At 37.1% G+C, this 26,573-nt stretch overlaps 1 protein-coding gene across 16 annotated transcripts in view; it reads left to right on the forward strand.

Annotated features, from left to right (window-relative positions):
- The window catches only part of CACNA1C (calcium voltage-gated channel subunit alpha1 C), a 572,293-nt gene that overhangs the window by 488,372 nt on the left and 57,348 nt on the right, over window positions 1-26,573 (forward strand). For 7 of the 16 annotated variants that reach the window (XM_088141247.1, XM_088141245.1, XM_088141254.1 and 4 more), the window contains one exon: window positions 17,010-17,093. The exons of 1 other annotated variant lie outside the window; for it this stretch is intronic. In XM_088141247.1, coding sequence (XP_087997373.1) covers window positions 17,010-17,093 — 84 coding nt within the window. Of the gene's footprint in view, window positions 1-16,343; window positions 16,428-17,009; window positions 17,094-26,573 lie in introns of all 16 variants that reach the window. 8 more of the 16 variants (XM_088141249.1, XM_088141248.1, XM_088141258.1 and 5 more) reach the window with 3 other exon arrangements.

The raw sequence follows: 26,573 nt of genomic DNA on the forward strand, positions 1-26,573 counted from the left end.
TCTTTGGCATTGCCCTTCTTTGGAATTGGAACGTAAACTGACCTTTTCCAATCCCGTGGCCACTGTTGCGTTTTCCAAACTTGCTGGCATATTGAGTGCAGCACTTTAACACCATCATCTTTTAGTATTTTAAATAACTCAGCTGGAATACTGTCATCTCCACTAGCTTTGTTGTTAGCAATGCTTCCTAAGGCCCACTTGACTTCACTCTCTAGGATGTCTGGCTCAAGGTCAGTGATCACACCAGCGTGGACATCAGGGACATTAAGATCTTTCTTGTATAGTCCTTCTGTGTATTCTTGCCACCTCTTCTTAATCTCTTCTGCTTCTGTTAGGTCCCTGCCTTTTTGTCCTTTATCATGCCCATCTTTGCACTAAACGTTCCTTTCATATCTCCAATTTTCTTGTAGAGATCTCTAGTCTTCCCCATTCTATTGTTTTCCTCAATTTCTTTGCATTGTTCATTTAAGAAGGCCTTCTTATCTCTCCTTGCTATTCTCTGGAAATCTGCATTCAGTTGCTTATATCTTTCCCTTTCACCCTTGCTTTTCGCATTCCTTCTTTCCACAGCTATTTGTAAAGCCTCATCAGACAGCCATTTTGCTTTCTTGCATTTCTTTTTCTTTGGGATGGTTTTAGTTGCTGCCTCCTGTACAATGTTACGGACCTCCGTCCATAGTTCTTCAGGCGCTCTGTCTACCAAATCTAATCCTCTAAATCTATTCATCACCTTCACTGTGTACTCACAAGGAATATGATCTAAGTCATACCTGAGTGGTCTAGTGGTTTTCCCTACATTCTTCAATTTAAGCCTAAATTTTGCAGTAAGAAGCTCATGATCTGAGCCACAGTCAGCTCCTGGTCTTGTTTTTGCTGTCTGTATAGAGCTTCTCCATCTTTGGCTGCAAAGTATATAATCAATCTGGTTTCGGTATTGACCATCTGGTGATGTCCATGTGTAGAGTCGTCTCTTGTGTTGTTGGAAAAGAGTGTTTGCTATGACTAGCTTGTTCTCTTGACAGAACTCTATTAGCCTTTGCCCTGCTTCATTTTGTACTCCAAGGCCAAACTTGCCTGTTATTCCGATTACTCCTTGACTTCCTACTTTAGCATTCCAATCCCCTATGATGAAAAGGACATCTTTTTTTGGTGCTAGTTCTAGAAGGTGTTGTAGGTCTTCATAGAAGCGGTCAACTTCAGCTTCTTCAGCATCAGTGGTTGGGGCATAGACTTGGATGACTGTGATATTGAATGGTTTGCCTTGGATACGCACTGAGATCATTCTGTCGTTTTTGAGGTTGTACCCCATTACTGCCTTTCCCACTCTCTTATTCACTATGAGTGCAACTCCATTTCTTCTAAGGGTTTCTTGCCCACAGTAGTAGATATAATGGTCACCCGAATTAAATTCACCCATTCCCGTCCATTTCAGTTCGCTGATTCCCAAGATGTCGATGTTCAGTCTTGTCATCTCGTGTTTGACCACATCCAGCTTGCCTTGGTTCATAGATCTTACATTCCAGGTACCTATACAATATTGTTCTTTACAGCATCGGACCTTCTTTTCGCTTCCAGATACATCCACAGCTGAACGTCCTTTCGGCTTTGGCCCAGCCGCTTCACTCTTTCTGGAGCTACTTGGAATTGCCCTCCGCTCTTCCCCAGTAGCATATTGGACACCTTCCGACCTGAGGGGCTCATCTTCCGGCGTCATATCTTTTAGCCTTTTAACATTGTTCATGGGGTTTTCTTGGCAAGGATACTGGAGTGGGTTGCCATTTCCTTCTCCAGTGGACCACATTTTGTCAGAACTCTCTGTCATGACCTGTCCGTCTTGGGTGGCCCTGCACGGTATAGCTCATGGCTTCACTGAGTTACGCAAGCCCCTTCGCCACGACAAGGCAGTGATCCATGAAGGGGACAGTATTGCATAGTCTTACAGTATTGCATAGTGTTCCCAGCAATCCATTTGGCTGGAAAAACTACACTCTGTTGGATCTGCTTAGTTCAGGTGATAATATAACAAATGATAATAGCCTTTCTAGTATGGCACATCTTTTCAAGGTGAGGTACTCCAATCAGACTTCTTGTCTTGTCATAGAGTTAATGCTCATGGTACTAGAGGAGAACAAATAAGGATTTTGATTCACTAGGGGACATATTTCTTGTCCTGTGGGATTGACGTTATATGTGTTCTCCCTTTTTCCTTCTGACAAAAACTGTTGCCAAGATTTGTCAGGATTGTGCTGACTATAATTTCTAAGGTTATTTTGATTACCTATCCAAGGTATTGAAAGTTGGTACAGTGGAACCTTGGTTTACGAACTTAATTCGTTCCGTGACTCTGGTCGCACCCCGAATTGGTCTCAACCCAAAGCAAATTTCCCCATAAGGTTCAATGTAATAACCGTTAATCCGTTCTGGCGTGGAGGACAGGGAGGTGGCTATTGCTTGGAGGGAGAGTCCCCCTCCCTACGACCACGTGTCAGGGACAGAAAATGGCCGCGGACCACGTGTCAGGGGCAGAAAAATGGCCGCGGACCACGTGTCAGGGACGGAAAAATGGCCGCGGACCGTGTCACGGGAGGGAAAATGGCCGCGTATCCTGTTCGTACCCCGAGGCGGAGTTCGCAAACCGAAGCAAAATTTTGCAGCCGGAGCTGGTCATAACCTGAAAAGTTCGTTAACAGAAGCGTTCGTAACCTGAGGTTCCACTGTACCTCATATTGAAATTTCCATGCAGAGGAGACTAATACAGCACTTTAACCAAAGACAGTGTGAAGAATCCTCTGGATTTTTACTGACATCTGATGTCCAATCCATTGCCTGTTAGCCCCCACAAAAATACTCCAGATATACAGCCTGTTAGCCACCCATTGGAAATTTTATCTGGTTGTTTTTCCTGATTTTTCTAGAGTCTCTTCTGATACAGTTCCTTTTAATATTATTTATATTCAAATATTCTTGTTATCATTGCATTCCAAATAACTATTTTATCCTTTTTAAAGGTTTATTTGGTGCCATTCAGGCTTTTCACATACTGTACAGGTTAGTAACTTTATTTTTCCCAGCACCTCAGTTTTTGAAGGGCTTAAATAATCTCTGCCTCTCAAGACTTCTCCATATACCTGCGGAGAATCTGTCTATGGTACTTTCAGAACCTATGCAGAAACCCTTCAAGTGACTGGCTGCTTGTGATATTCTTTTATTAACTATAGAAGATTATTATTATTACCATCACATACGGTAAGCTCAAACAGCAAGCTTGGAGTATTGCAGGTCAATTCCTCATCATACTTTCTATCTTTTTTTTTCTAATCCATCTACTATGTTAGAATCATTGCCAAGTTCTTTAGATGGCTGGAGGACCTTGCCCTTTCATTTCTGTAAGATAGCTTCTCTTCATAAAACAGAATGACTTTTGATTTACTCCACATTACCAAAATAAGGAATAGCTGCTCCCTCAGAGAGAAATACCAGATGGATTGTTAAATTGGCCAAAATAATTATCTCAACTTCCTGTTCTTGAAAATCTCCAGGCTCATTACAACAGAATAGTGGGTATTTTCACAGTTCTTGTGAAGGGCATATCCATAAGCGAGATTTGCAGAACAACTACCTGATGCCAATCTTCTGCTTTCATCAAGCTGTATCCTTTAGATCCCAGGGCACTTTCTAATGCAGCATTTGCGTGTGTTGTGTTGTATTCTATTCCGCAATAATGAGCCTAACCCATCTCCAGTAAGTTCAGCTTGCCAGTTATCTGTATCTGTGATGTATAGAGACCATGAAACAGGACAGGTTGCTTTCCTGTTTCCTCATTCTTTGGGTGATAAACTGTATATTCACACAACCAATCCTACCTCCCATGGCAGTCTCATGGTTCTGCATTGCCCACACTATTGGCAAATCAGTGAATCAAGGTAAACAGCAGCCTTCTCTTCATAATGCACAGTGACAGTACTGAAGCCTGCCAAAACCTTAGCCCTAGAACATTCCAGCACAGAAAAATTCATGTGTATGAAAACACAGATACCCACTCTTTTTTAATGCTCTTTTTGGATTTACAAAATGACATTTATTAATCGTTTCAGTTGATGCTGGTGGTCAGTTTAAAATGCCTCATATATATGTATTTGTGCTCGTTATCACTGTGCTTTAAAGTACCAAATGGAGGTGGGGGCCTGAAAATAGGACATTGTTTGGAGAAAGTGAAAAAAAAACTTTATGAAATGTCATAAAAAGGAGTAAAAAAATAGAAAATGAAAAACAATTTTGTATATGAGGAATAGAGGTAAATTAGACAGCATCTCTAAAGCAAGAAAATTATTGTTAAATATACTGGGTGAAATAGAAAATTTACTACACAGAAGAATGAAAGAAGGGGGAAATGAAAGTTACAGTAGAAAAAGGAAGACAGAAAGACAACAGTATAAATGGAATTACAGAATCCAGGAAAATGGAAGTGTGTATAGATACACTTTGTAACTTTGAGGTTGGCTTAGCAATAGGGTTGTTCTTTGAAGGAGATTCTTCAGGGAGCGTATGAAGCACATCTTTTCAAGCCCTTAAAACAGTCACATGCTTCCCCAGTCTTACATGCAGTCACAGCCAGCAACTGTTTCTGAAACAGCAACAGGACTTGAAAAAAGATGTATTCCATGAGTTCCAGAGGACCTCTTTCATAGGATTTGTAAAATCCCAATAAGCAATTTGTACAAAGACATTGCAATATTTTTTTCTGCTCCTTTTCTAATGACCCCACAAAATTGAATTTGCCTTTTCACAGCAGCTATAACTGAGCCAAGTTCTTCATTAAGACTTCCACTATAGTCCCAAGCTTGTATGCTTTTATCTGGCTAGGAAGACCTAGCAATGAGTGTTGGATATAGCATTATTTATAGGATTTATAGTGACGTAAATTATTCAGTTTATCTTGCTGAATATTGCTCAGTACTGGTTGGTTGTAGAGCTTAGATGTTTAAATTGTTGTGCTAATATAACAGGCTTTATATCACTTCAATTATGGTTGTGCAATGGTAAAAGACATTATCAGTCACTAGTGGGGAAATGGCCTTAATTAGAAATACCAAGCTATTGAAGCTGGATGTTTTCCTGCATCCAAAGTGTATGTTTGCATGTCAGGAACTTATGTTCCCTCCCTCTGCCTTCCATCAGGAAGTTGCTGTTGGGTTAGGCTTTTTTGGTATAAGTAGCAAGGAGTTGTTGTTCAGGAAGTGTTAAAAACTTATTTAGTCATCCAGCTTTGGTTCTCTATGTCTGGCTTCCACATACTATACACACCTTGATTGCTGCCAGACTGTACTTTCACTCTACCTGGACAGGCCTAACAGTGATCTAGTTCTCGGTATTACATGCTAGACTTGTATATCCAAAGCTGGACCACTGTCAGAACTTGCTCTCACTTTGCCACGACAAGGTAGAACAAAGTGGAGAGCAGAGCTGACTTCTGACAGAACTCCAGCTTTCCATGCATAAGCTTTGTGGCTTGGATATGCACAGCTAGACTGCTGCCAGAATTCACTCCTGCTCTGCCTGGAAAAGCTACCTGTTCACCTGTCTAGGCAGAGCAGGAATATGATCTAGCAGCAGTCCAGCTATATAGACACTAAAATGATTAGCTTTCTCCACTAGAGGGAGATACAAACTAATTTATTTTAGGGGTTCACAGCACTATAGAGTTTAAGAATCCCTGTGCAACTTGTGTGCAACTTGGGGGTCTTTCTGCCTGAGGAGCAAATGGCAGCTATGGTCAGGAAGGCCTTTACACAGGCTCAGCTTATGTGCCACTTGCACCCTTTCCTGGACCAAGAGGCCTTCCTCACAGTCATTCATACTTTGGTCACCTCATGATTGGACTACTGCAATGTGTTGTACTTTGGGCTGTCCCTGGAAATCACCTAGAAGCTTCAGCTGGTCCAGAATGTAGTGGCACAAGCAGTGATGGACATGGCCTCACTATGCCTGCTGTGTGAGCTCCACAGATTTCCATTTAGCTTCCAGATACAATTCAAGATGCTGATTATCACCTGTACAGCCCTACATGGCATAAAGCCTAGGTACCCCCATCCTCCTAAGGGACCTCCTGCCTTCTGTAGTATTTGGCCATTCTATTCACTCCAATAGGGTCAGCCTGCTCTGAGACCCATCAATTAAAGAGTGCCATCTAGCAGGATCCAGAAAGGGGCCTTCTCTGTCACAGCACCTGCTCTTTGGAACAGCATCCTCCTGGAGATTTGCAGGGACTCCACCTTGCCTGTCTTAAGGCAATCTTTGAAAACCTGGAGTTAGATGGTTGGGCAGGTCCTCTTTTAGTATTAGATGCAATGGAGTTTGGTTGTGTTATGCTTTGTTGTGTATTGTTTTATATTTTATTCTGTTTTTAGTCTGTGAAGCCACCAGAGTTGTCTGGGAGTTAGGCAGTTGAGAAATGTGTTAAATAAATATTATTTTTGAACCCATTTTTCTAATTTATCTATATAATTTTGAAATATTGTTTCAGTCTATAATATATAAATATTATATATTCTATCCACACTACCTTAAAAGTAGAAGAGACAATAAAAGTGGAAATTATAAATTAAATAAATGCATCTTGTGACATCAACAAATGTGGTAATCATCCCACTGTCTAACCATCCAAGTCACTAATAAAAATGTTTAAGAGTAACCCTCCCCTTGCCCCTGCCATTTTTAAAATTATTTTGATTATTGAAGAGTACCAAACCTTGTGGTACCTCATTGGATATTTCTGTTTGATGATGAATAAAGGTTCCTTCCCCATCATCTGCTGTCCTCCTGGCACTAATGCTCTTGGAATTGAACCTATATTTTCTCCCAAATAATTTTCACAAGAAATTGTTGATGAAAGTTATGCAGGGATTTGGACTGAGGTTTCATCAATGTACTCAGCCATACCAATATTCTTGTTTTTATTATAATAATTTTAAAACATTTAAGGGATCCAAGAAAAGTACTGTCAGAACTAAAGAACTGGATAGGAATGAATAAACAGTTCTGTACAGAATTGTATTTCTCTATGATGGTGAAAAAATGGAGCTGATTTCTTCCTAGAAAAATAAAAATAAACATCTCTGGGAGAAGGAGAAAATGTGCTTTGAGATGGATTTCAAAGATGGGAGTTTGTATCTTTTGCCTGCTAAATAGTGAATTGAATACTGTAGAGCATGTTTCATTTCCTGAGTCATCCCTTCAGAAAAACATAAGATAGTCAAATTGCAATAGTTGCCTTTAAAAAAAAAATCTATGAGATGGAAACTATTGTGTATAGAGATTGTGCTTTTCTAGAAATCTGCTATGATCCCCAAGGCAGTTTTAGTTTTCAATTTTTTTTTCTCCTTTCTTCCATTTGGTAATGCTAAATTCATATCTATTGTTATGGCTAAATTGTGTTGTAACTTTAATAAAGCATGCATTATCTCTGCTTGATATCAGTTGCTATTGATACTTAGTAATATTCCATAGAACTCATGTATTTGATTTAGGCTGATGAGTCAGAATATGTGAAATGACAGCAAAGAAGTGATTACATGCTGTTTTTTAACCAGGATCCAAGGGCTTCAAATCTGCTCCATCTAGTAATAGTGCTTATTCTCTTGACAATTTGACTTCACCTGCACTGTTTCTCAGCACCTCATAATGTACTGTCCATAAGAGACAGTGAGGTATGGATAGAGTTAGGATTCTTTCTGTGTTCCCTCTTTATTTCTTATTCTACATGCTCTTTCTTCATGAGGTTGCTAATCTCAGGGTTTTCTTTTCTGCCTTTGTTCTCTAGTTATTCACACATGGAGTGTTCTCTTGAATCTGCTCCTGGTAGGATGTAGCTAGCCAGGTGCTAGGCTGTTCTGCTTAGGCTGTGTATTTCATGTAAATAAATCTCCTTCTAGCTGAAGCTATACAATCTGCTCCAATAGTCTTTGCACTAAGTAGATCTCACTTTCCAGGAACACAAAGCACTTCCTCCAGACAAGATGATAGGGCCAGCACAGAAAAAAAGTAAAAATTCCCATAAAAGACAGAAAAATTGTAAACTATCCTGTGCATTTAAAGAAAGACTTGAAAGGAAAGCAGCAATTTTCATAATGGAGACAGGAAGATCTCAGGCTGTAGAAAAGCTGAAAGGACCAGATTTCTCTGGTCTTTCAAAAGACCAAGGGTTTGCATATATGCTAGAAAAGGAAAGACCCGTGGATAGAGGAAAATATCAGATAACATAGGATGCATCAAAAATGATATGCTTGGTAGTGAGTGATTCTACTTTTGAACATCAGTGAGATTTAGAACTCGCCAAGGGTATCTGGGAATCTCTCTGAGACCTTTATGATGAAAAATTCACCATTTCAAAGGTGCATCTTTTGAGGAGGTTCTGTACTGTAACAAGAGGGTAAGAGATGGAAACCTGCATTTGCGTGTGAATGAAATGCTCAAAGTGGCCGGGCAATTTGAGAGGCAAGGCCTGAGAATCCAAGGTGAAATGCTAATTGCTTTAATTCTAAATTCTTCACCTATAAATGGTAGTTCATTTATTAGAAATGGGAGATGTGGGGCAGATCTTTTATAAGACTTTGAATTCTATAATTCTGAAAGAGAGAGTTCAGGTATCTCTGAAGAATCTGTCCATAAGGCTAAGTGCAGAGAGACTGTAGTCTGGCTCATTTGTATGCCAAGCACCCCAAGAAAGACAAACCACAAACACCAGCCCACATACTTTCCAAAAAGAATGGAATCATTCCAGAACAGTGAAAGAAAGGCAAAAGATAGAATGCAAACTAATAAAATTCAGGAGGAGAGATTAGACTTGTCTTTCTCCATCACACAGATGGCTACATATCTATCTATTATATGGGAAAAAGGACATTCTGAGCCCAGTGAGATTCTTGTGCATGTGAAGCAAAAAGGACATGAATTTAACAACAGAAGATGACCACTACATCTCAGATCAGTCTAGCCTCTTGTCAGTGAAGTATATGACTCAGAAAGGATATGAAGTAAAGTTTTAAAAAAATCATAGCTATAAAACTCAGTATAATGAATTACTTATGATATATATTCTTTAACAATACAAACTTTCTGACGTGGATTTTGAAGAAAATAAAGCTAGCACAGCAACACAATGTAGGCACAACAACTATTTAAGTCTCTGGCACAGAAGCTTAGGACATAAATTGGAGAATTTAGCCAAATATCTGAAAATATGACCATGTGTAAATCAATCACAGCAACCCTGCTATTTGATAAAGAAAAGATACAAGACCAGTTTTTTTTCCAGAAGAAGAGAAAAAGGGACAAAGGAAGCCCTGGAGTTTATTCACAGCAACGCTTGGGGGCCAGTACAAATATACTAGGTAGAAAATTATATATATTGACTTCTAGAGATGACTATTCAGGATTTACTGAGCAAGTGAGAAGAGCCAAGAATTAAAGAAATTCAAAGAAATGTGGTTTAGGAGAAAGCCTCAGGTACTGTGCACAGATAATGTGACAAAACAGAATGATAAGGCAAAGAAGAAAAACTTATTTTCTGACTGAGATGATGAGATGCATGCTGCAGTGTGCAATACTGGGGAGAAGCAATCAACAATTGCAAAATAGGTTCCCAAACATGGCCACAAATGCAATCCCCTATCCTATGAGCTATGACATGGAAGGAAGCCTGGCCTAGGGCACATGACAGTGTTGGTTTAAGGTTTAAGGTTTAAGCTTGTATGTCAAAAGAAAAGAGGATCAAACTGAATTGCAGATGTAAGACAGAAACCATGGTTGGATATTCAAAATACTGCAAAATATACAGAATCCTAGAATCTGCTATACAACCTGCCAAGATGCATAGTGTTACTGACTTTAATGAGGAGAAAAATACATTGTAGAGATGTCAGAACATGTTCCCCATATCTAGTTAAGCAGTGAGCCAAGATTACAGACATCAAAGGAAGTCTTTATCACATGCTTTGAACTCAAGCTTATGGCAGAGCAGGTAGGGGAAAATGAGGTGCCACAGTCACATGCTCAGAGAGCCAGTGCAACACAGAAGGGAATGTCCAGCACCATAAGGCCTGTCTGGTGTGTAAACAATACACACCAAATATGTCAAGGATTATGGTGAAACTTTTGCACCAGTAATCAAATATATTTCTATAAAGTGACAGAATTCTCGGACCCTGGGAATAAAGATGGATGTTTCCAAAATATTGCAGAAGAAGAACAGAGATATTTTTGTTGTATCAAGTCATCACCATTAATTAAAGCCTGTGCTAGAAGATTAAAGGGGATAGGAAGGCTCCACCTTTATGTTTTCACTGATAAGTGGGGCCCAAGATACACAGTGGCTAGAATTAAATCCAGTTACCACACATACAAGTATTGCTTCCAATTAAAACTTTTTCTGACATAAACATAAAATGTATAGGATCAAGATATTCAACTAACTACTTTGGGGAATAACAAAAATCTACCAAATTCTAATATTTTTTAGTTGGGGTGCTTAACATTCCAAAATTAAAATATTAAATAAAATGCAAATGAAGTAAAATACAAATTTAAGTGTTAGCACTGCAGAATATAAACAAAAAAGAGTATTTTTTAGAACTATGTCTTGGCTAGAGTAAGGAAATTGACAGGCATCTCAGACTTTTGATTACTTTAGTCTGCCTGGGGCTATCAAAAATGGGAAGCAAAGTGTGATTGAGAAAGATCAGCTTTAGAAATATAAGAATAGCCTTGCTGGATCATGTCAAGGCCCATCTTAGTCCAGTGTTTTGTTTGTCACAGTGGCCAACCAGATACTGCAACCTGTTCACTCTCCCCAACATCCTGATGCATACAAGACAGCAGTTTTCTCCTGCTTATGGTAGGAGAGAAAAACCATCTTGATCAAGATTGCTGGGGTTGAGAAGAAAAACTTTAATCCGGTTCTTACTGAAATAATCCTTATGCAAATAGTCATTTCCAACTGCTATTTGCATTGCAGTTTGTTCTCAGTTGTTGATTGCTGATCAACTGGATCAGTGGGCTTGATGAGAAGAGGATCAAAACAAGCAAGATGGAGGTTGAGGCATCATGATCAAAGCACCACCCCATTTTTATATATGTCAACTGCTTTTTTGACCCTACCCCACCCCATGGACACTGCTGAACTGTATGTGGGGAAGACGTAACCAGGGCTTTATTGGGGCACTGTGAGCTGCAGCCAAAAGACACAGACTTGTTGGTTGGTACTACTGATTCTCAGATGTGCTGTAGATACAGATTCCTATATCTTGATTTCTTGCTATTGAACCAACAAAGGGATGCTGAAGGATGCTAGATGAGAGCCTCTTTGTTTAACAAGTTTTGTTATCTGCTAACATAAGCAACAAACAGGCATGGCTCAAGGGTTCCTGTGGCTATACTGACAGGTTCATGAAATACTTCATGAAAAGATGTAGGATTAGAAGAAAATGAGGTAATTTGCCCTACTCTATTCTCTCCATCTGGTGTGAAAGACCAAGGAAAAGTTGAGTAGATGAAGGATAAGCTGACTGTAGGGAAGGAAACCGAGAGCTGGTTTGACAGATGCCCTCTGAATGCCCTCTGCTTTTTTCCTTGCACAAATGAGATTCCATACCACCCACCTATTGCATATATATGATGGTTGTTTTCATGAATTAATTGATTATGAACTGATTTTTTGCTAGAAAAAAAGTACTATATTTAACAGTAAACCAAAACTATTATTTGTGAGAGAGAAAAAATATCTAGCCTCCTGTCCTCCTCCCTTAAAAGGTTTCAGGGTATTTTGTGACATAAAGAAATTCCCACTTGAGGTCTGGGAACTCTTCTGGAATTTTAAACAGAACGATAACCTAATTCTACCTCTGACAAGAAAGCAAGAGGACTCCCATTGGGCAGGAGATTAACAGTTACACTCTAACCATTTCAGTTGCAAAAATAAACAATGCCATCAATTTGTTTTTGGTCTAAACCCTCCCTAGCATTTCTCTTGGGAGAAGAAGAACTCACAACAAATTTTCTGATGGGAAAATGCCTCCTTCTTCCTAGACTGAAGAATCCTTCCTTCAATAAGCTTTCCCTCTCTAAAGCTTACATGCAACAACAAACCACATGGCCTAGGAAAGTTTCCACACATTTGCTGTTCAGTGTGTCTTGGTGACTGTTGATAGCAATTGGTCACCTACAAAACAAACTAGATTTAAATTTAATTTAATTTAGATTTAAATTTAATTTAAAGAAGATTTTTTTTCTACAGGTAAGATAGTAAAGAAAGAAATGGAATAGCAGTGTTACAAAATCTAGCTTAGAGAATTTTTAAAAAATAATCCAGACTTTTTGGAAATTTTAGGTGGAGAGCTGAGTTCAGGACTGGTTAAACTAGGGTTTGGCAGCCTGAGGCCCCAGGGTTCCCTCTCTTTGGGGAGTCTTCAAAGCTACTGTTCAACATAGTTGCTAAAATTAACATAGTTTCTAGCCACTTTGAAGTGAGAAATATTAAAACAAAATAAAGTGTACTATAAGCCCTAAATTAGTAAAACAAAAGAACCTCCCAAACCCCCACAAAAAACCCATTTGAAAATCCTGACTCCCCTTAACCCAGCCAGCCAAAAACATTATACAACCCCTGTCATTAAAAGTTTGCCTGCCCCTATTCCTAAATATTCCTATTTTCAATCAAAAGTAAATTAGAATATTTTTAATTATTTCAGTTTATTCATGTTTAATGATTTCTCTCAGACTACACAGTGGTGCTGTAGTAAAAAAGCTGAAGCTAAAAGAGAGGAAACTTCACAACACTGAACTATTATTTGGTTATTCCTATATAAGCGTAGAATACTGCAGCTCTGTGAACTCTCTTCCATAGGAGATGCTGGTTTGAGAAAATAGCTTAAATTCTGCTATGTAAACCATCTTCTGCCCTGAGTTTTAAGCCTGTATTTTAACAGAATTTTACTGTAGTGGATTCATTTAAAACTTCATGCATTTATTTTAATAAATGACTAAGCCAAAATACTATTGGTAATCTTAGTTGGTAAAAGGAAGAAAATCTAGCAAATCCCCTTTGAATCACAAGATCTGCTCTTTTCTAAATTTGGTTAATTTTTAATTATACTTTTTTATTATAAAGCTTTGTTTTATAAAGTAATAATACTCCAATAATGATTGGAGGCCAACAAAACATCTGTCCCTAACCAACTCCCAAGGACTCAGAAGATTAAAAGGCGTAATATGGATGGCCATGAATTCTAAAATATTCAGTGGGAATAGATTCACTTTCTAACACCCTATTAAAGCTATTTTAGAAATCCTTCTTCCTTTATCTAAGTATAAATAGTTATTTATTTGGTACAACAACAGCGACTTCTTTCTTGCCATCACTGTATGATTACCCTGATCCAGCATCAATAGCTTGATAAGTATGCAAATACTTTTCCTAGCAGCAGATTATTTGTCTAATTTCTTAAAAACAGTAGATAAATAAGTTAATTAGACCAGATTGCAATCAGTTCTAGTAAATTTTATTCCTATGAGGAACATTGTGGCTTATTGGTTACATTAGTACACATGTGGCAGTATGAATTTCAAGTTTTGTTTTGGGGCAGAAGTGAGACAGCATGTAATACATAATTTAGCATTTGTCATGACAGTCACACCAACATGTATGCAATAACGATTGTAGCCATGGCAGACCATTTTGTGTTTTACTGGGCACAGCATGTAAAATTGTAAAGTATTACAAAACTCTTTTGACAGGAGATCATGGTGGGCCACAAAGTGAATGTGTACCAGAAACAATGACCGTTCTGCTGTGCTTTATTTTTTTTCCCCTGACTGTAAAAAATTATAGTTGATATATAACCTGAGAGACAAACTAGATATATCTGTCATACATATTACTGCTGCATTTAATTACTAGAATTGGGAGAGAAGAAGCAGGAAATCCAGACTGAGACAAAGACACAGGGGAAATGGTAGTTAAACTTTCATCTTTTTTGGAGTCCCATCTGAAATTACATGTCCATTGAATCTGCTATTCACAATGGGAGCTTTTTACTTACTAAATTATGTGAATAGAATTAACTGTCCTAATCTCAATCTGGATTCCTGACATCACAATGGATATTTGTTTTTTAAAATAAAACAAGACATTTGTTTTAAATTACATGTAATTTGGTCCTTAAGAATAATTTGAAATACACTAGAAAGACTGCAAAGAATACATCACGTTCATGGTTCAGTGTCTGGTAATGTGACTAGCCACTCTGATTTTACTGAAACAGGTTCTGTTGAGTTTTCCAAACTTTAATCTGTTCAGAGGGCATGAATATCTTGTATGCATTCAATGTTTGTACTGTTATTACAGGTAGTCCCCAGGTTAAGAACGCCCAGTTTACGGACAACCCATAGTTAAGAATGGAGCCTATTGTAGCAAAATTTGAATTAAATAGACAATGATTCAAGTTAAATACACAACAGTTCAAGTTCACTGCACAATACTACTCATACAGTATTATACAATAATACTGTTCCAGCTTACATACAAATTCGACTTAAGGACAGAGCTTGGGAACGGAACTCGTTCTTAAACTGGGGACTACCTATACTCAAATCTCTGTGCCTTTTTACCTCCATTTTTTTTCCTCGCCCTTGATGTAAATGTTTAATTACACATTTGTTCCAGGTTGATCTAGTTCCTAGAGATGCTGGAGACCTCATCATGGCACTAATTTTAACATTTTACTCTAAATTTATAGGCCAGAATATTGAATGATATATCCTCCACAACTGATGCTTTCTTCCATTCCCAATGCACTCATCTGTCTGTTAGTGGGATAACAAATGGAAAATTAGCCCTCCATATTTTGAGTGTTGGGTTCAAATTAGCCTATGTTTCAAGGTTGTCTGGAAATTTCCCTTGTGTATGTTTCAAAAATGCATTTTACTTCTTTCTAACTTCACACTCTCTTTTACTTTCTACCCACAAGACTCTCTAACAGTGCCTCCAACTGTTGTGAAGTGAAAATCAGAAAGTTTTTCAATCCAGAGAGGCTTAGTTGGATGGCACATCCAAAGACAGGATCTTGATCAGAATCTAGCCTAGTTGTGAATTGTAACTGCTTTCCTCTAACATTTCTAAGCCTGGTCTTTCATCAGTGTGGAACTAATTGCTTTTCCCACCAACCCCCTTTTTTTTCTTTAAAAAATCCTGGGAATTCAGGCTCACATTTCACCCATGACCTGTAGTTTCCTGTACTAAGAACAACATCTCCTGTGCCACTTGGGTTCAGTTTCTTTGAAAATTGATCGCAGCTGGAGAAACAGGGAAATCTGATTAGCACAAAATGGTAAACAACCAGAAACCTACAAATACATTATTTAACAGGATAAGGGAAAAGCGGGAAGATGATTTTAGAACATGGATTTGTAAGAAAGAATTTTTGCAAGTCTTGCAAAAGTGTCTGAAATACTTAGCAATTTAACCAAGTTTTTAATTTAAAAATGGAGCAAATCCCACCTCAAGACTCATAAGATTCCAATCTTTAGTTTAAGTCCTACCTTACACCAATTTATTTTTAATATTAGAGTGGACCTAATGCTACAATAATGGATAAGTTAAATACACTCTACAGTATTTGGTTGAAAGATGGCAGTTGTTATCGTCTGTATGAGAGGGGAAACTTGAGTTCAGTAGGCCTTAAGACCATGTAAACTGTTGGCAAAGATCCCCTTCTTCATAATCATGTAGGTTCTTTTCTACTCAATCCTCCTCTGTCTTCAGGATATTCCAAAGACAACTGATTTATGTCAGTTATAGTTTAATTGAATGTGAGTACAATGCCACCAGTGGTCATTATGAGGTTCCTATCCTCAGAATAAAGAATGCTCTGTTTTAGGCTCTGGACATCCTTTTAGATTTGCATAGAACACAGCTATGGGAACAATTTGTTTCCTGCGAATGCTACTCTCCAATGAACTGCCCACAAATCAATCTTATAACACTTAAAAAGAGCAAAAGAAAATACAAATTACTAAAGAAAGGACTCCTTCATATTAGTCAGAATTAGTCTAACCCCAATTTGCATTCACACAGGTAGTCCTTACATAAACACTTGATCCCTTTGGGTTCATTGGGATTACATGTTTGAGTAATGCCAACTTGTGTGCTTATATGGAAACACCTGGTCCCAGCTGCTCTTCTACAGCCCCTGGCGTTATCAGGGCAGTGATTCTAATGCCAATTCTGAACTGTTTCTGTCTGTCTAACATTCCTTTTTAATCCCCATCCTGCCTGCCCCTCCCTTATGTAGGGTTACTTTAGTGATCCTTGGAATATTTTTGACTTCCTCATCGTAATTGGCAGCATTATAGACGTCATTCTCAGTGAAACTAATGTGAGTATAACTCTACCCTCCCTAGGATGCCACCAAATCCTCCTTCTCTTCTTCTTTACTTGTTACCTTCTCTTTTTTTCTGGTTTATGTTTTCTTCCCTCTAGTCATGCTTTTATTGACCTTGCCGTCGTCCTTCTTCCAGGGGGGAAAAAAGGAGGAGGGTTGAAGACCTCCTCTCTTTTCACTGGTCACAAATGTGGCTGGTGAAAGCGCACAGAGATTGGGGTATGTGTGCTTTTTTCCCTCCCCAAAAGATGAAACAAAACAAAACCAGACATGTTTGAGTGTAACTTTCTAACTAACCAGGCTTTTTATTGATACCCTCCATCATATTACAGAGGTATGAGCAACCAGTACTGTAGAGTGGTAAGAGAGTTTTTACTATGCCCACATAACCTCTTTCTTTCCTTATTTTTTCTCTTCTCTCCCTCTTTCATGCTTTATTTATTTATTTATTTATTTTGATTTTGATTTTTCTTTGGGTTTTTTATACCCTTTTTCCTTCTCTCTCCTCTTTGTTTTCTTTCTTACTTTCTTTCTTTCTTTCTCTTCTTCTTTTTTTGGTTTCCCTGAAACATGCAGCACTATTTCTGTGATGCATGGAATACATTTGACGCCTTGATTGTTGTGGGTAGCATTGTTGATATAGCAATCACCGAGGTGACCGTAAGTAGCTGGCGTCTGTCCATGAATGTGCCTGCTCTTAATATTCATTTGTCTTTTCTGGGTTTTTTAATCTCTTCTTTTTTTATTCTCTTCCCTTCTTTCTCCCTCCCTTTTTATTTAAAGATTTTTTTAAGGATTGCTTACTTTGTTCTATTTTTGTTTATGCTTGTTTCTTTATGTTTTAGAACAACTTTGAGGGTTTTCTGACTGTTGCATCATTTTCTTTCCCTCATAATCAGCCTGGCATGAATAAAAACTGTATAGTAGAAAAATCAATGAAAAGTCTGTGGAGTGAATGCACAATGAGCAAGTTTCTGTCCTAGGAAGTTGTGGAAATAGTCAACACTGATTTTCCAAAACTACATTAAATTTCCCAGGGTACTGAAATACTTGTCACTTCACAGCGAATTATAGGGCAATTCTTTCGAGGTGGAATAGTGGGAACCAGATATGGAAAAAAAATTGCCAAGACTTTTATTTTCCCAGATTCTTTTCTTCAATCTTAAATCCACACAACTGAGCTAACATTCTATAATACATTTTATGCATTAAATAAAATCATATTATTTGTCTCCCAATTATTTATGAAAAAAAACCTGCATGGGAGGAAGAATTATTCCAAATTTTGCAAAGACCATTAAATCCAGCTTAATTCTGGCTCAGGGAATATTTTGGCACTGCAAAAGTTATCTGTGTGACTTGTTTATTATTTCACATTGCTTCAATGTGGGTACCTATAGAGATCCTGACCAACTGCAGCTATAGTGATGAAAAGGGATATCATTCATCATCATAAACAGAAGGAATTATGTTTGGCAGAATCTGTTATTTTATTATAACACACCACCAATATTATTTACAATTTCAGAATATTTGTTAAATCTCACTGAGCTAATTTCCATTCTAGATAAATTCTGATCAAGAACTAAGATAAAATAAATTAGATTCATCACACATATGTTCCATTCTCCATAGGACAGCCACATTATTTAGCAGGAAAATATGTGAAATGTGAGATTGATTTTACAGCCCACCCAAATCAACAGACTCTGGGCAGGTTACATGTTAAAATATAAAAAAGCAACCATAAGAATAAATTGAATTATTTTTTAAAAGTAGCAATACTTTTAGTAATACTAGTAATGAAACAAATAATATATCTCCCCCAAGATGGACACCAGTAATCCTAACTAGGGTTGAACGCCCAGTAAAATAAAACTGTCTTTAAAGAACTTCTAGAAAATACGAGGGAAGGAGGTTTATGGATCTCTGGGAGTACTGAGTGTATTTTCTAAATATTAGTATAGTACACTAATATTGATATTTAATTAATGTTGGGTAAATATAGGACAGCAGAGATTGATCAAATTAAACAGTTATTTATAGAGCAGAAAAGCTGACTATGGCTATCTTTCTTCCCGCCACCAAGTATCTTTGAAGTGTTGCAGATGACATTGATATTGGTTCCACTTCACCTCTAAAGAATACCCTTCTACTATACAGACCCTAAGAATTTTGCATATGTCTTTTTATTACCTGGCATGTTTGAAGTTTCTCTTTTAATCTTTGCTTTAATTCTAACATTTGTTATTAAGTAATTCATTTTGAATTTCTTTTAATTTTTTTGCACAATATCTGATGCACTGATAATTTGCCATCAATTAAAGATGGAGTATGTTCTGAAATGTTTGGAATAATATTGCACATAATCCTATAGAATAAGAGAATGGATGGTCCTTTATATCAGTCTGTACCTTCAAAAATAACCTTGCTCTTTGGCAACCCACTCAGCCACCCAACAAATAGGCACTGTTTTTTGCAGTTCAAATTGAAAAGTTTCCCTCCTCACTTACCAATTGCATCATTCCTTTGTCCTTCCTACCATGAAAGTTTTGCTTTGCTCATGGTTTGTGAGCTTGAACAAATCTGTCTTGTGTGCCTGTATGCTGGCTTGCTCTGCACAAACTGGAATGGTGGGTGGAGGGAAGAAGAAAAGAAAAATTTCTGTATGGGCTACATGATACTAGATTTTAACCTGATTCCAAAATCAGATATCATATGATAGCATATAGCCTGTACTAACTGGGCAAATTAGTCTCTGACAAATCTCCAGAAATTGTTGCAAATAGTAACACTTCGGTTTGTATAATATGAGCCTTGCTTGGCATTAATTACTTTGTCATGAAAACTGACGGATGCATTAGATAGGAACACCCTGTAAAGTCCATCTGCGACTTTGCTATGCAGTTCCAATTTGATTGGGAAGCATTTAATCATCAGAGAAGCAGAAGGCAAGGGTAGAAAAGTCAGATATACGTGATCAGTGAATGTAGATGAGTGTCTGTGTGCACACGTGTGTATGTGCATGGGTGTGCACGTGTGCATGCATTAAAGCATTTTTCAGAAATAAATTTCACTACAATGGAAGACTGTACTTGAAAACTTTTAAAGGCTATAGGAAAGCATTTGTAAATAAACTACATTTTTGACATTTTTTCTTTTTAAAAAGGGGAATAAACATGTTTTAATATTTCTTTTTAAAAATCAATTACATTTCATACATCAATTACAAATCTTAATGAGATATATGAGCTTATACATCACAGCATATTAGATCAAGTGATAGAGTGAGTTTTTAAAAAACAAAATCTTAAAATCAGTGTAACCTTCAGCCTATTTCAATATTTGGTTTTGGACATATTTGAAGTACTGAAAATGATCTTTCAAAAAATATATTGAAGGAAAATGGTTGTCAGAGCCTTTTAACTTAAAGCTTATATTCTATGTAACTTAAGTCATTAGTCTTTTTTTTTTTCAAATAGTTTCAGTGTGATGCTTGAGAAGAAATCTGTCAACTTTTCTTCTTTATTCATGAACAGAGAACTTTTATGACTAGTGAAACTGAATGGATCCAAACTTCATAAAATACTTCTCTTGGATTTGGGGGACTAGTTATGGAACACCTTCCAGTTATTCAGGAAGCACTGGTGTTCCATCTAATATATTTTAAGAAATATTGCTGTAGGAAGATCACAAAAACTACAGTAAATCTGAGTAAGCTAAAAGCAGTGCTTTGAGGAAGAGTATAAAAAGGGAATATTTATGAATATCTGGTCCTGAAATAGTAGAAAGAATGTCCAGAAACAAATAAGTCCACATTAGCCTTCAGTTCATCATAGTTTATTTCTCTCATCTCAAATTCAGTTATTCACTGAATCTTATATGGAAATCTGGCCATAGCACTTCTTATTTTTGCCATATCAGTGCAGAACTATACAATTCATAGAGTATAAAAATATGAAAACAAAACAAGATAAGAAATGCAGCTTTCCATCTGCTTCATGGTTCCAGTTTGTATACATCTCTCTGATTTCCCACTGATTCCAATCCACTTCCAATGGTACCAGTAAAAAAACATGAACAAAACATATAAAGATAGTTCTAAAATAACTATATCTTTCAGAACCCTCACCATGAAATCTAAAACTAGAATTTATCAGGACAGTTGTAGGAACTTTGAAACACTGCAGATCAAAAACACAGAAAATTATAAAAACTGATGACAAGAAATTATTGTACACTAATGACAGTTTGCTACCAAGTGATCTAGTAGAAAGAAGATTTTGATGAGATTGGGAATAAGCAAACAAATGAACAAAACAGAGTTGTCCATAGCATCAAGTTTCCAAAAAATGGATTGAAAGTCAAGATCTGGATGTGAGAATGCCTAGGATCTCCGTGATAGAAAATGGGACACGCATGCAACAGATAAGGATTTTCCAGCATTAGAAAGTTGTTTATAATATTAACATTGTCTATTGTTCCATAGAAATAATAGGTTAATTTCTGAAATTACTCAGTTAACTTTTAAGAAAATTTTCTACATGTTTACATTTTTTATATACCAGCCTTCCCCACCCTGTTGTCCTGTATTGGACTATAATTTCTAGCTGTTATGGCATGCAATCTTGATCATTTTCCTCCTGTAAATACATCCACTGCGAAAATTTTCTGAGTGCTGTAATCTCTATTTTTAGTAACTGGAAGTATATCTGCCCCACCCCCCCCACCCCCCACCCCAACACACACATATCCTTGACTGTGCTATAGTTCCATTGTTGGATCTGCAAGGCATGCTAATGAAGCCTTTAATACTCCATTCAGATCTGCATCTGGAGCAATGCCTTTTGGAAACCTTTCTTGGAAGATGTGCACTTTTCTTTGTTATCCTACAACAGCTGCATTGCACATCTTTCCCCAAGTAAAACCTATACATTGGCTATGCTTAGCAAAAAGGGTACTTACAGCTAGGAATGCTTGAATTAGCACTCTTTGCTAATTCTGCTATAACATGCTCCTGTCTGCATCTCCCAAACTAACATGCAGATTGAAATACTTGTTTTTCAGATTTTCAGTACCCTAAATTATGCGACACATATTTTGGCTCACAACAGTACCAAAATTCATTTATGTATTTTAGGTTAAAATATGCTTAGAATGCATAATAAATAGTATTTTAAATTCATATTATATGAAATTACACCTTTCAGTATGGACTTCAATATGAATGATTATTCATATTTCTTTGAATATAGATTAAAATGAATATAGGGCAAAACAAACTTATAAACTTGCAAAACTGAAAAAGAACAAACATAAATTATGTGAAATCAGCCTGTGGCACTGCTGTTGTTTCAGCTACAACTTAAGCCATTAAAAATACAACACTGGGGGAAAAAAGTCTAGAAGAGATTTGAGAAACCCCAGAATTTTTTTCATGAAACAGGGAATTTCCTAGTTATTAAAAGAATTTGTCAATCTGTATTTGTGATGTACTGAGAAGATTTCACTCTATAGTATAAACAAACGATATAACTATATGTACAGTATTTGTATGTATGAGTGATTCTGCAAATATATTTTATAATAATTCAATAGGGTTAGAATGTAATTTAGTGTATGTGTGTGTATGACATGAGTCAATGGGCGTATTTTTTATCTGTTTAGTTCCTTTTTATTTGTTTCACTATTTCAAATAGTCTAAATTATTTAACAGTCACACATTTGTCTATATATCTGAGTGCAGGTGTATCCCTTAGGGCTTGTGCAGACATTAAATTTACTCCTTGTTAAATTGCTTTGCTTACCTTTAGGGAGCAGCACACTAGCTCTAAACTGAGCTAGAGCTAAATTACTAGAGGTAAGTGAGACTTCATTGGGGAAACTAGTTTCCACAGGGCAGGTGACTTCCACTTTGGGTAGACAATGTGTGCACAAGCCTTAAAAATATATTTGAGCTTGTATGTGGATGCAATTGTAATTGCCTAGGTACCTAACATTCTTGGCATGTAATTCTCTTGCATTAGAGCGGGCATGCATGTTCTGCATTTGCATGTTTACTAGCATGAATCTAAGTTATGAACACATGAAACTACTCTTTAGTCTACATTCATTTCAAATGGAGTGTATTGTTGCAAACATCACTGAAGTCATTGCATTGTCACAAGAACAAATCCAATATTAGTTATCTGCATTTTTAGGTGTAGGTCTCGGAGTGTAGGGTAACAATCACTACAGGATGTGTCTTCTCAGTTACACTTTTCAACAGTGGGAAACCAAATTTTACATAAGAAGCCATGGTAGTTTCTACTAAATTGAGATGTTTACAAACTTGTTGCCTTCCTTCCAAGGTCCCGAATACAAGATTTAAATCCAACCCTATGCATCTTTACTTGGAAGTAGTTAGTACTGATGTTACTTCTCAAAAAGGGTGCACAAATTCACATGCTTAGATTCCTAATGTTTAGATATTTCTTGATTTTTGTAGCCTTTGATTTATTGGTTTCATTTTATTTTCCTGCACCTGATTATATCTAGAATCAGATAAATCTCTTTGTTCCTATTCATTGTTGTTGAATGCCTGTAATTATGATTTCACTGACTGAAAGATAGGATGCATAAAAACAGCTAGTACAGAAAAGGCGTCCTCAGATGCATGGGACCTTTTTATGAGAAAATACAAAATAAACTCGTAACTAGGCATTTCCATTTTTTGTTTTTGTTTTTTTAATTAGAGGGTTATATGTCTGCCTGGCTATGCACTCATTGCTGGATAACACCCAGAATATGCTATGTTATAGGTTGTTGTCCTCCTCTTCTGAAGTAAAAGACTAGCTTCCGTGCTGTCTAAATTGTGTATGCTCTTTGCTTGTTAACAGTGATGCTTCTCTAATTGCACAAATGTACAATCCATTGAATAGGAATATGCATTTGAATGACAGGGCAGAACCAACTCTGACTAGCCATGAAGTTATCCAATGGGTTTCTTCCCCACAACAGGAGTGGTTGCAAACCACTGATCAGTGATTTGTTTTTAAGTGTCGTCTTGAAGGCAGTGTGATGGCTTACTTCTATTCAGTAGAAGCTCTCATGGCTATGCTGTGTCATCCAAATGCAGTCATTGTTAAAAAGGAGTTGCTAAGTGTAACAGTGAATAATATATCCAAAACAATAAAATGACTGAAATCTTTAACTTATTTCACTTCAGTCTCCTATTTTGTGAGAAATGGTGGTAAATGGAAGTTTCTCTCTCTACTTTTTTTCTGGGAAGCTACCTTATTTGGGAGAACTGACTATTACATTTCATGCACTTAAGAACAAGGACTTTTGTTCTCTGGAATGCAACTTCCAAGTAACAATAGTACGAAATTTGAAAGATGTAACTTTTTAAAAGGGATTTGATTGCAGGTATTGAGAACAGCTTTCTCTATTGATACATACAGTATTTGTGGTTTCTTAGTTCATAGCTTAATAAATAACTCCTCCCTATGAGTAATAGAAGAGGCTTGTTAATCTGTATGAGGATCTTTTAATATATTTTCCTACCATTATGAAATAGAAAAACAGAGCTAATAGAATAGAAAAAATTAAAAAACACACACACAACACCCCCAGATTTCAAATTTAAGAACCTATTCAAAGAACTCTAGTATTTTGTTACTCTTCTTCCTTATTTTTCCATTATGTTATTTTTAGAGCACTGTATACTTACATGCTTGAATATCTATAGCAAAACAGGTGCCCTTATCTTAATTGAATAGAACAGATGTTCTCCATCAGGCACATATAAAAGAGCTGTTTATATGTGCTGAGATTGTATGTCCTTATATCTGCAAAAGTATGGATGTTCTGTGAAAGGCAAATAAGATTTATCTACTCCTGCATGGCTAGCAATGTTTGTCAATGCATCTGTGTAGCTATCCTTAGCTTGAAAAATATATTTCACATATATGATTCCATTTAAGAAGACTATACAAGCTTTGAGCACATCAGTCCTAATCTCTGGCCATCTGTGTCTTACCTTCAAGTGTTTGCATGTAATAAGTGTGTCTGTATGCTGAAAGGAATAATAGAAGGTATACAATGTGTTATTCCTGATTCTAAGTTTCAATGAAGTATTTAGAGGATTATTTTTAGGATGTGATCCTAGCCACTTGTAAAAGAAGTTTGTCCCTTGCTTGAATGGAATGACTGTACGGAAGTGATTATAAGGGAATGAGAGAGAGAGAGAGAGAGAGAGAGATGAGGATGTAGCTGTCCCCTAGATTTTTAGGCATATCTATTCCCATGTTGCTTTCTAACAAGCCTATTAATGCTCCAGTAAATGCTTGTTTTCTGTTCCTGGGGAAATCAAATTTCTTCATATAGTGCCGAAAAATAAAGTTTCCTTCTGAGTTCTTTTAAAACATCCGCAAATTAATTTGGTGGCTGTGATTTGCTGCCAGTTCAGAAATTCAGAATCTTCTCTATGCATTGTGATCTGATTGGTCTCACCCCTGAGAACCCATTCCCATGGAGAAGATAACGTTACCTAGCCCATTCACAGGTACAGCTGCAGGTTTCTAACTGTGATTCCTGTAATGGCAGAATGCAAATCAAATTATTGCTGCAAGGTTGGACACCCCAAGAAGGGGCAGCTATATAAATGTTCCAAGTGTCCCTAAAAACAATTGAGGTATATTACCAGCAGTTTTTGAGGGCTTTCTGAAAAGATTCTAAAGTCAGAAGCAAACACAATTTTTAAAAAAAACACTGCAATTTTTTTCTCACTTGGTACTGGTTTGTTTCAGACTAGGCCAGGAATGGGAATCTGGTGCCCATATGGTGTTATTAGACTACAACTCCACTCAGTCCCAGCAAGCTTGGTCAATGATCACCATTACGAAAATTGAACCCCAAAATATCTGTGGACTGTAGGTTCCCCGTTCTTTGACCAGGAAAATAAGAGATCTATCTCTCTCTATATTGTAAATCCAGAATTCTCAACACAAATGTTCATTTCCTTGGTAATTCATTTTTAACCTTTATTCCCAGTGGTACACCTTTCCCTCCTCCCTTTCTCCATTATTATCTTTTATGCCCTCCTTGCCTTTGTCATTTAAGTCAGGCCAAATGTCTGTCAGCCAATTTTCAGCAACAGTCAAACGTGTCTGAAAGCAGAGAGCTAGGGGTTCAATCTTGAAACTGACACTTAGGCCAAATGTCAGCTGGGGACAAGAAGTTGGACCTCTTTGTATCAAAATTCCTCAATGATTCTGGAAACCTGGGTGGGATTCTGGCTACAATGCAATTTATTTGTAGATTCTACAGAAATCAATGGGACACGTTTCCCTAAAAATGGCTTTTAAAATTGAAATGACAGATTTCTATATGATGTAGGCTGGTTTGAAATATGACAGTAATTATTAGAGCCAGCTTATTGGTTTGTTAGCTGATCTGGAGCTTCTCTTACTAGTCCTGAGTAAGTGGCGTGAGGATTGTGGCCTAAAACAGCCCCACTCTTGCAATAGAACAAAGATTGGTGGAAGGACGGCATGCATCTAACCCTTGGCCTTTTTTTTCAGATTCTGCACTCATCTATGTTGCTCTGTCTGTTTGTTCATCCCTCTGTTGCTCTGTGTCTTATCCTCTAATTTTTCCAGTCCTTTGCTTTACAGCTGATATTGGAAACAAATCTTTGCTTTCTACATACGTGTGAATACATTGTTCCATGAGAACGTTATTTTAAAAAAATACCAAAGCAAAGCTGGTATGAGGACAGCAAAAGTCCTCCAATATATAGCAAGCAAAGGACAGGAGCAGCCCAACAGCTTCTTTTGACATTCTCTATTATTCCTCCCACTGTGTTGTCATCTTAATAGTTCTGTTATTTCTGATATCTAACTATATTTTGTGTTTATGTGCATGTCCACGTTTGAGATTGTTTTGGAGTCTTAATTAGTTATTTATTTGGGGAAATAGTTATGTTTTGTGTTTGTTTTTGTATCAGCTAGATTATTCTACAAAGAATCCTCAAGCAAAGGGATTATATTAGGTGCAGACTTGGAAATTTCTAATCTACAAGGGCTTACAAACATATGAATACTACAAATATTTGAAGGAACTAAGTAGGAGTTCCTGTAGTCCAGCAATGAGACTTTA

The sequence above is a fragment of the Python bivittatus genome, unplaced genomic scaffold, assembly GCF_059951505.1.
Source record: "Python bivittatus isolate LINGU-HERP-01145 unplaced genomic scaffold, Pbiv_v1 ctg000330_np1212, whole genome shotgun sequence".
NCBI classification, from domain to species: Eukaryota; Metazoa; Chordata; class Lepidosauria; order Squamata; family Pythonidae; genus Python; species Python bivittatus.